Genomic DNA, 12,120 nt, shown 5'->3' on the forward strand with positions numbered 1-12,120 from the left:
GTATGTGTGTGTGGACTTATGGATACAATGTTTCCAAACCGAGAAATACACGGTGATATGTAATTTGCCAAAGAAAGTGCAATTCGCCCGTTTATGTATTATATTATATACATATTATTGTACAAATGTGTGGGCAATTGTAAATGTCTCCGTTTCCGCGTCTGCTGTTGCACTGCTCGACCTATATAATTATATATATTATTACACTATATAGGTATAGCTCTGCAGTGCGCTCTGTGTTTTCTACCCATTTATCATGTTTGTTTTATATTCTATTCATTTTGTGTTTTTTTTTCACAATTTCAGAAGAATGGGTGACTAAGAAAAAAGTTGAATTGACTACCAAAAAACAAATCGAAACGAGAGTTAAAAGACAAGTTGTGTTGGAAGACGGAAAAATCGTCGAGGACTCTGGGCCAATCGTTACGACCAACACGACCGAAGATACCGAAAAACAGGAACATCAACAGACCGAAGTAATTTCAATTAACACGCTAACTCAAATGCTTTGACTGCACCGATTATAATGAATTTAAACACCATCGATTTACAATATTGTTTTCTACATTTTCTACGAGATTGAAATGAAATTAACTGCATTTAATCACAAAACGAATAAACACAATTTTAAAGTATTTTAATTTCTAGCAACGCATGCTTGTTATTTAGCATTCTCATATGATAAAGCTTGTCGACTATATCGGTGATCTCTACACACGACTTACACCATACAGACTTACTCTGTACTAGTGGATTGGCTACGATATATCGATTCTTATTAAAAATCGCGTACAATATATTATGTGTATAGAACTGAAAAGACATTTCAAACCAGTCTCGTAAAACGCAAATTATTCGTTCGTATTTGCCTATTATTGTATAGGTACATACTACATATATATATATATATATATATATATATAACTTCAGGCTCTTTGCGAGGTAATATAATTACAATTTCTTAGCGTATAATAATATAATGAGAGTTATGATTGGTCTTTTTCACGCGGATATCACATCGGAGCATCACACAAAACAAGTTAAATTAGATCAGAATAATTATATTCGTTCTCGGTATGTACAGTGAAAGGTAGATATTATCAAAAATAATATATAATAATACATAATATGTGCGCCTGCATTCACACACACTATTACACGCGTATATAGCAGTTATCGTGTAGGAAATTAATAATAATTTACGTATGAGTACACAGTAATATTATACAGTGGTAGGTAGGTAGATAGATACCGGGTTGGTATACAAACATCAGAGTCAAAGAAAAATCAATTTCTACACAGCATAAAGTATAGGGTTCAGCGAACGGTCCTATTGTTTTTGGCCGCGGTCTCGAGCCGGCTTTTACCTATTCATTATTACATTATAATTTATAATTATTAATCCATCCATTCTCTCTGTCACGTTCGGAATCACTGTAACACCGATTGCATTCCTTAAGAGCGATGATCCTGCAAGAAATCGAGCTAGTCCGAAGGTGAATGTCATATGCTGACTATTACGGAATTCACAATTGAGACGTGATCGGAATAGTATAGTTTATTATTGACAACGTATTTTGATTTCGGTTTTAACGCACACCTTTAAATTATACAATATTATACAATATTATTTTTATATATTTTACTATAGTATAATATAATATAACACGCCGTTTTCGGTAGTTTATTTCATAGTTTTCTAATCATTGTTTTCTTAAATATTATTGCTGATCGTTTTAGAAAACCTTTTGCTAACCGATGTCTTTATTTTAATAATATCATATAAATGAATAAAGAGGTAAACCATTATGGATTAATTAACCGATAATATTTTTAATAAAATACTTACATTTTAATCATGTGAAATTATTTAATAATGCCTAATTATAAAGATCAATACTAATCTAATTAGAATATTTTACTATTATATTTAGCACCGTCAATTGGGCGACGAAGGTGACGGAGAAAACACCAAAGAAGTGGTCGTGAGAATATCTTCATTGGAAGGGAACCCATCATTGTTGAAAGAAGTTCGAGAGAAAAAAATCAAGAGCCGAGAAGAAAAAGAAGAACTCGTAGAAACAGAGGATGTGGTCCACCTAGGAAATATTAGCGATAAGGTTCGTAAACAGAAATATATTACAATCTCATCATTGATATTATATTCGCCCACGATAAAATATTTGCAAATTTAAGCCGCGATATAAATACATAGCTGTTGTAGTATAATATTATAAAAGTATGATGTTTGTATAGAATTGTCAGAAACTTTTGAGATTTATTGTTCATTCAACACAAAGTCTGTATGGCGTATATACGAGTACGTCGTACGTGCGTACAGATAATATGTTTTTAAATTGATACGTCGTGAATTAATTAAAATACAAAATATAGTGTACGACGATTACCGGAAACCATTAAAACCCAACAGATTTATTACCTAAAAATCGTTTAAATTTTTCAATATACCTAATATATATATATATATAATATGTAATATCTAATAATATAACCAAAAAACCATATAATGAAGAATCGTAATATACAAATTATTATTACCCACTTTTTATCATGACGGGCAGGACGTATCACGTGTATAATAATATTATTATTATAAATTATAATATATTATTATAATAGGAGTTCAAACGCAATAAGTTCTTTCGAAACCGTTCATTATGCGCTGTATCGTGCATTGACATCGCGTCGCATATCCTGTGAACGTCCTGCAGTGATTGCCTACATTATATGTTGTGCGATGTTATAAGTTCTGATCTATAACACGTACGTGACTGGCGCTATAATACGCAAGTATTATATACGTTACGCTCTATATACTTCGATGATCGTATTTATTCAAATGTCGCAGTTATATCGTATATATATATATATTATGTATAATGTATAATGTATAAAACTATAAAGTGCTGTGGATATAATACTTGTGTATGAACGTTGCATAATATTCGTCATCAAACATACATTATTCGTACGGCAATGTCATTGTACAAAACACGAGATAGTCACTACCTACCTGACTGACTATGTACAGAGTGATTCACTAAGCATGGTCACCCCCATTTTTCACTTTAATACTGAATTTATTCAAATTTTTGGAACTTTTAATAGTATAGTTAAGACTAAAGGACCATATTTTCAAATAAATAGATTTGTTATACCATTTAAGCTGCATTGTCCTGTGGTGAACCTATAACCTGACCCTTTTTCCGAACGAGAATCACACTTTTCTAGCAAAAGTTAATCAAATTACGTTTTTGAAAATGTTTATGTACTTAAATTTAAAATCGAAAGAGTAGTTATTGAGTTATTTCACTTATTGTGTACTATAACTATACTAATAAGGAAAATAGGCCCATGAATCATGATAATGGATTTGGAAGAAGTGGGGCTTTAATGATATAAAAATTTTAGTAAATATATTATAATATAAATCTATCAATATTTTATAATTTGTAAACTATAATTAATTTCGAATTTCGATTATAAGAAATAGGTAAGTACTATATTATTCAATATTGCATCTTTTTATATTTTTGTAAAACCTTTTTTAAGGATTATTATCTTAAGTTTATATACTTTTATATCTCGAAAACTTCTTTTCAGATTTTGATTTTAGTACATCGTAATGTTCAAAAAAGTCATCTGTTTAAAAATTGATAATTCGTTGGTTCTCATTTTAAAAAAGAAGATTTTATCACCATTCACCAGTCATCACAGCACACTCCTTAAATGGTATGAAAAATCGAAATAATAGCTCCTAAATCCTAAGCATATTTAAATATTTAATAATATTCTGAAAATCAGAAATTCGTTTTAAAGTAAAATATGGGCGTGAGCATGATTGGTGAATCATCCTGTATACGTATATAGCGTCATAGCGACGACCATCACAACATGGCTATATATTACAATATATTATGATCAGATTTATAGATATTATGATGTTGGTGTAGGTTATATGCATAATGAAAAGAATAGTATACATGTGTGCAATTGTAGAAAGAAACGTATAGAATTATTTTTAACACTTTATTTTTACACAATTACACTTATTTTAACGAGTTGCAACAAGTAGGTGAAATACGATATTCTGAATTGAAATCAACTCACGAATATTATACAATATTACTTGAAACGGTTTTTCTCTCTTTCACTGTAATATATTATAATAGTATATATGATGTTGTTCGATTATTATTATAATATATTTCGATTAATAACGAGCGGTCAAATGAGACACCCACCTATATAGCTAGCCGCTGCAGATAGCAACGAATGCTCAACTGGACAACAACAATCATAATAATAACTACGGTTGTATAGAGCGCATATTATTGTTATACAATGTACCTACACCATACGTCATCGTTACGCAACATTTCCATTATTTGTGATTTTTTTTTCTCTGTATACAAAACCATAATATTATTATCTACGCGCGTGTCTACATAATACGCTACGGCTTAAGAGATACTTCTGCTTCGATCGTATCTCTGTTCCATAGGTATAAAATATAATATATATAGGTACGTATCTATACGCGTGGACCCGCAATGCCTGCCTGTACCCACATTTTTTCATTTCGGATTTACAAGCTGCTATACTGCCATATAATATACGCACCTCCTATATTGTGTGTACGCCCCGAGGAGTGTGCGGTGCAATTTAGTTTCGTCCAGCGCGCACGCATAAAGTGCGGCTCGTTAAGAACTCAAAATGAAACCGGTTTTCGAAACAATTTCTTTAACCCCTACCCCTTGTGTGTATCTGTGTGCGCCGTGTGCGATAAGCTACCTACGTGAGATTGCGAAAATAAATATTTTTTTTATCATTTCTTCGAGATCTACTTAATGGCGGTTTTTCTTCTTACATGTCGCGCGGACTTCCTTAACACGTGTACAATCATGCGCGCATAACATTATCTGAAGCTCGTAGTATACCTATATACCTATATACATATATCGATAAGTACACGTGTTTACTTTTTTTTATAATGGGTTTACGCGCCAAGTATCAGATTTTCGTGACCGTTGCTATTATAATTGTGCACATAATATAAATCAGGAGGTATCAAATAGTTATAGATATAGGTATGTACACATCATCATCAACTTGTCAAACTCATTAAGAAACTATAGTTGTATACATTATACGACTATAATAATATAATACAAGTATATTAATATTATAATATTATACAAATTACTAGCCGTCCCACACTCTTTTGGTTTGGACCATTTGTTCTGAATTAATATCCAATTCGAATTGTACAATGCCTCTCTCTCTCTTTTTTTCTCTTTCTGGTGGGTAGGTATTCGGATTCTTTAATCGGATTTAATATGTCAATTCGAAACAATACGCGTTTTTAATTATTTTTAATTTTAAATAATATGGTTATTACCGGTTGAAACGTGCAATTACAACGTTGCAATATGATTAAAATTGATTGATATCGAATGTCTATATTATAATATAACATAATTTGTATATAGTAGCTAGTGGGATAAAATCGTTTAAATACCTATCGTGTGTTCAGACAAAATTCACGTAATTATAATTTCATAATATTATTCTCTTTACGTGCATTCGACGTATATTTCTCCTATATAACAAAACATAATGTAAAGTAACTGGTAGGAACTACGCATGAATATTATACGTGCCCATAAATCGACTAACCTAATAATTTGCTCTTGCTCCTATATATTATATATACTTTAATTGCACCTACTGTAGGAATTTCACTACGCGCAAGAGTCGAGTCAATTTATGACTTTTGCCAATATGTAAACCGTTTGTCTTTTGACTCGTGCGTTCTGTATTTTTTTTTAATGCAGTCTGTATCTCATATATTGGTGTCGTGAAAACCAGGTTTTTTTTTTGTACTTATACCTATCCATTTGCTTTCTACCAGCGGCGTTCACGACCTGAAACAGTCGACGCAAAATTGGAATTTCGTGTTTACACAGCGAATTAACCGATTCACGGGCTTTTATATTTGAACAGTTAGGTACATAATATTATAAAGTACGGAAAACCTGTTTGTAATTTTTTTTTATTGTTGTTAAAAACAACTATGCGCGCTCAAAATATGTGTTTAGCTAAACTTCTAAATAAAAGCGGTGGTAGATATATAATTCCCGTCACCCGGAGACACCACACCCATTGCAGGCAGTATAATATACCTATATAATGTATTTTTCTTACCATTTTTATATTCTGCGCTTCCCAAGGTGAGCCACTGCACTTGGTCTGTGGTTTATTACTCGTCGGACAGCACTCAAAACGGGGAAATAATATTATACGACATACGTATGTATATCTGTGGTACGGTTCTGCCCTCGTGTTGTATCACTCGCACGAACGCATGTGTGCAATTTCACCGAAAGTTCGGTTTCATACATTGTGCATGCGTAGCCTTGAAAATAATAAATATATATTTATTTAATTAGGTATAAATGATTTAATGAAAAAATATTATTGTGTAAATCGATAAAAAAAATTGTATTCGTACAATATAGTGTATAATATTGTAATGTATGTTTTCGGGAAATTTATAGGCAGTGAAATTTTATTTTTTAGATCTGATTATTATCTGTTATATCACTTATATAATATCTATTGGCTATTATTATCTGTTATTAATATCTGATGGGTCTTGTAAATATATAGTAACTCGATCGAATTTATATATTAAATGTCATTATCTAACTAATATTATTATTTAATTTTTGTAGTGATATTATCGAAATGTATTGTTTAGTATTTAAAATATTAAACTATTTTAAGCTAAACGATTCTATAATTTGTAATATATTAGATATTATTATGCAAGTTAATAATCCTTAAACAAATAATATTTTTTAAGTGTGTACCTAACAACTATCTAAAACTCAAATTCTAGGATTATTTAATCGTTACCTATCAGATCATTGTGGTATCATTATATTATACAATAATTCAGTCTTTATCAATAAATTCTTTTACATAACTTTATTAGTAATATGTTTAGGACTATAATTTTTGATTAATGTGTCAAGATTTTAAATTCTGTAAACCATCATCTTTGTATGGAACGCTTATGTTACACATACATATTGTATTATTACTCCCGTATATGACTTGAACCAATAACGATTAAGGCATTTAGCAATAGTACGCATGTATACGCATGTACGCAAATTAGGTAATTATTTTCAAAATAATGTAAAAAAAACATTAACACTAAACATGGTTAAGATATGTTTATGATTGAAAAGAAATACATTAAAACAGAAGCCGTCAATACATTGTTATTTTTCAGTTTTGATATTTTCTTGGAAGCCATGAAATGAGTTCATTAAACATAATGACAACTACGAATCCACTTTTAAGCAATAATAAATTATCTAACTAATTTATTATTACAATCATTATTCATCATACTATAACATCTTAATATACTCACAATTTCGTATGCATCCATAACACATCGACACTTCAAGAACTTAGTCATTCGTATCTATTTATGTTTACATTATAAAATTGAATTCAGAAAAAATTGACTTTCAAGTTAATTTAAGTTTTAAACAAATAATCTGTACCTACTTCAACATCAAAGTAATATTTTATATGCATATAATAATATATTATGTATGTATTTAATTTTGCTATATATTTGAAACTATAAAGAAATGTTTTCATAAAATTATTTTGTTGAATAAATTAATATTAACTGAATTTTAAATGAAAATTAATAGAAAATATTAATTGACTCGATACAAAAAAATGTTTTTTAAAAAAGCTTACAATTATTGTGCAAATAAATACCTAGCTGAATATTATTATTATTATTATAGATACTTATCGAGTAATAGAGTAATATTAATATTAAATATGATAATATTATTATGTCTCCACAAAATAATTAGGTACCTATATATTATCATAATATCATAATATACAAAATCGTCTTTCGGGCGAATCGACCTGCGTGCAACGCGTTCGATTTCTAAACGATTGGGCGATTTTCCCATTGTACGCGTATACGTAATATATATTATAATTATATCGATGTCGGCTTGTTTAAAAAAAATTTAAAAAAAACATAAATAATAATTAGACTATAAGAAAAAATTAAAAAAAAAATCGATCACAATGTGTATAGTGTATAATTACTTATAATATACTAAATTCGTATATTATGCAATTTGCATTATCTATATACATATACACTTCACACTCCGTTAGTGGAATCTATATAACCTATACATAATATAATATAATATAATGATAACATTGGCGCGTGTAATCACGTCTCCGTCTCATTGTCCGCCGGTCTGTACGGAATTCTTGGCGACGCAGAGGAGGGAGTGAACGGCCGCAGAGAAAACTGAAATATTAGAAAACCCGACGGACTCGGCGGCGGTGACAGCGACGGCGGCGAGCAGCACACCACTGCAGCTGTAGCATCGACGATGGGTGGAGGGAAGGAATATAATAATAATAATACACTTATATTATATTATTATATACGTGTATGTATACGCACGATGAAGGAGTAAAAAAAAACCGAGAGTCGGCGGCCGATCGATCGGGTCGTATAATAATAACCGGTGTATACTACTACCACACGGGCGAGCGCGCGCGCGCCAGACAGCGTATATGTTGTGTTATATACATTATAACGCGTCTAGTCCAGTCCGTGTAATTCCGGTGAACCGGATGGGTGTCCGTCGGTGCAGTGTGTATACGGTCGTGTGTTTTCGACAAATATCGCGTTATTATATATTTTAATCGTATATTATAATATACCTACCGTCGAGTGCAGTAGTACGACGACGATCGCACGGTATATACCTAGGTGTATTACCATATAATATACAATATACCGTGGTTCGGTCTGGGCTCCGGAGAGACGTGCCAGATTCTGCAGACAGACATAATATATAATACTATACGCGTCAAGATCGCAGTCTGCAGCACCATCATCGTCCACGCAAGACAATCGGCGCGTGGGCCGCATACACCGCGATGTGTACATTATATTATTGTGGTACATATAACAACAGATAACAGTAAGTGTGGCGTTTCCGAACTTTTATCGATTTAATAAATATCATAGTGACAAATATCATACGTATAATTTCCACCGATGATAGGCGAAAACGAAAATACCTAATTTAATAGTCTTATATAAAAGCGACCTAAAGTTTCAGCACCCGTTACCTGCAGATATAAATATAAATACAATATATTGTGTTCATACAGAGGTAGCGAGACTGACGAGAAATCCATTTGGGGGGAGGGGGAGAGCTAGATTTCGACATTTTGACGACAATATTATAAAAGCCGATCGCCCGCAGTTCATGTATTGTTCAAATTTATATTTGGCTAATGTTTCAGTCGAATAATAATACAGGCGTTAAAGAATCATGTTAATTGTTAATAATACTATATTATACCAATGGCAGTAAATAAATGCATTGTGAACCCGACGTTTCCGAGTACAAAAAGAAATGTTTTTAATTACCGATTATTCAATTAACATACTTTTTTAAATATTGCTTATAATGCTTACACAATACAAATTGTTTAGGTACTATAATGGATATATTATGTATAAATCTATAATAAAATATTACGTATATTATACATATTATACTGTTGTTCTCACTTGTAGGCAAGTACTTAGGCTGATGATTGATCGTCGTTCAAACAAACACGCATAAATATAATTATTTAATAACCCTCCAAATTATGTATACTTATATATAGCAAAAATCCTTCGGATGACACACTGTAAACAACAAAAACAAGGACAACAATAAACCTTTCTATCATAAAACCTTCTTCGGTTTTTTAAAATATGTAATAGAAATAGAAAAATAATAGGTACTCATGTTGTACTATTTAATATACTGTTTATTACTGTATAAATTGTAAACGCGTGTGTACGGTCTGAGTCAGTATTTCACGTGAAAATTCAGCAATAACCCTATCTTGGAACGTGTATAGCCATTATTTCTCACGTATACAATATCGCCACCGCGTAGGCGTGCGTTCAAGTCGCTGCAGTACCGACGGGTCCAACGACTTCTAGTTGTCTGGGATTTGTAAATAATGGATTCTGACCGGTGTATATAACATTGTGTCGACTCTGTGTCGATATAGATTCGTTTTTCTCACTGTTGTTGTGTATTTGTTCTTTTATTATTATTATTATTATTATCTCGCACTAAAATATATTTATATTATAATAGTCCACATAGCTTCGCTGGAGTATCTATAGAATTATATTCATATATCATCAAAAAAATATAGTATTGTGATAGAGACGTTAAAATAAATATGTAGACAGTAAAGTAGATTTTATTTCAGTACTATTATCATTCTAATATAAGTATATTACTAATTGTATTTAAATCAATTGAATTTCTAATTCAATAATGTTTAAAATAATGCGATGACACAATATAAAAAAAAAATTTTATTTGTGACTAATGACTATATAACCCATATCCGAAAAATACATATTGTGTATATATATATATATCTATTATATATAATAATAATATATTATGTACAGATAATTAATGATTTGTTTCTTACGAATTTTATTTTTTATAGCTCTTCTGCCGGTGGTAACCGAAACGGAACCACAACAAATATAATCACTTATTATATTATATAAGGCCCAATTTCGGTTTATATACTATATTAGTATACTCTACTATAAATAAATAGCTAGGTACCTATAATATGTTCAAAAAATCATAATATACCTATATTTGAATATTCGATATCTATATTCTATAATATAATATAGGTATAGCAATAGCTATTTTGTATAGTGCCAAGATAATATATAATATACCATCACACAGTAATTTAAGATGTTTCGGTAGGTTACGGGTGCCGGTATACAAAGTTTTTATGAAAGTACCGAGGAGAATTTTGTAAACGCCTCACGAATATATACAACGGCATACCTACACGAATAAAATTAAATATAATATAATCTTTTTTTCGATGTCTAAACTGTGTATACTGTATAATGATAAATATCCTTTGATATCGGTTAATATGACCAAAGATAAAACCACGAACAGAATATCCATATTCCGTGACCGGACTTAAGAAGGAATTCGGACCCCGAGGACACGAATATACACGCGAGATGAAAAACGTTACCAAGGTTGCCTGTTTTTCGATAATATAAAATATTGTACCTATAATATATTATATGAGTAACGTTTAGTTATCTGCATTGTTTCTTTCCCTGCAAACATTGCAGCCATACGGTTTTGAAAGTATAGAAACACGTCTTGGCGAAAATAAATAATTTTCAACTGATATAATAATAATTATATTGATATAAGTTTTCGTAAAAGATGTTACATCCTATATACAAAAACGTACAGAGTTATTACAGCTACATACTGACTGAAAGTAGGTGCTGAGAGCTGACCACAGCACGTATTCCGAAAACGATTAACGTTTGGTCGTATATACATAAACCATTGTTATTTGTTAGAGGTCCCTTTGCCAAACAGTTTTCACTGGTTTCTTAATATTAGATACCTATAAATACCATATATGCTGCAGTACAATATATACATACATAATTAAGTTGAAAGTGACTATATTATCATATGTAGTTGTAGTTTTGGACACACATAACATTTGCAATATCTATATAGTATATTATACACAACATTTCACTACCTATACAACTATACGATATCATCGTATCCATCATAACAGAGAAAAAAATATTTGGTACCTAATAATATATACTTATATAAAATACAAAAAAATATAAGCAAATACATTTTCTAAATTATCAATTCACGTATAACATTATTGTTTATTCTATAGATTTTATAGTACGTATAAGTTATCAATTTGAATCCCGATATATCTTTTCATAAAAAGAAACAATAAACACACTATAGAAGAGAAGAATATATTATAGCTCATAATGATATGTCTTATGATGGTAAAATATAAGAGTGTGTAAATCCTTCACGTACATTAAGCTCGACGGGAAAAATACGTATTATTATTTATTAATGGTAAATCAACACAGTTATTGGCTGTAGTAGGTATAATTTAAAT

At 30.6% G+C, this 12,120-nt stretch overlaps 1 protein-coding gene across 2 annotated transcripts in view; it reads left to right on the plus strand.

The window, feature by feature from the left end:
- Positions 1 to 12,120, plus strand: part of LOC132949847 (uncharacterized) — a 67,214-nt gene that overhangs the window by 36,891 nt on the left and 18,203 nt on the right. For both annotated transcript variants that reach the window (XM_061020928.1, XM_061020927.1), the window contains 2 exons: positions 307 to 476; positions 1,935 to 2,120. In XM_061020928.1, the coding sequence (XP_060876911.1) occupies positions 307 to 476; positions 1,935 to 2,120 (356 nt within the window). The remainder of the gene's footprint in view (positions 1 to 306; positions 477 to 1,934; positions 2,121 to 12,120) is intronic.

The sequence above is a fragment of the Metopolophium dirhodum genome, chromosome 8 (genome assembly GCF_019925205.1).
Source record: "Metopolophium dirhodum isolate CAU chromosome 8, ASM1992520v1, whole genome shotgun sequence".
NCBI lineage: Eukaryota > Metazoa > Arthropoda > Insecta > Hemiptera > Aphididae > Metopolophium > Metopolophium dirhodum.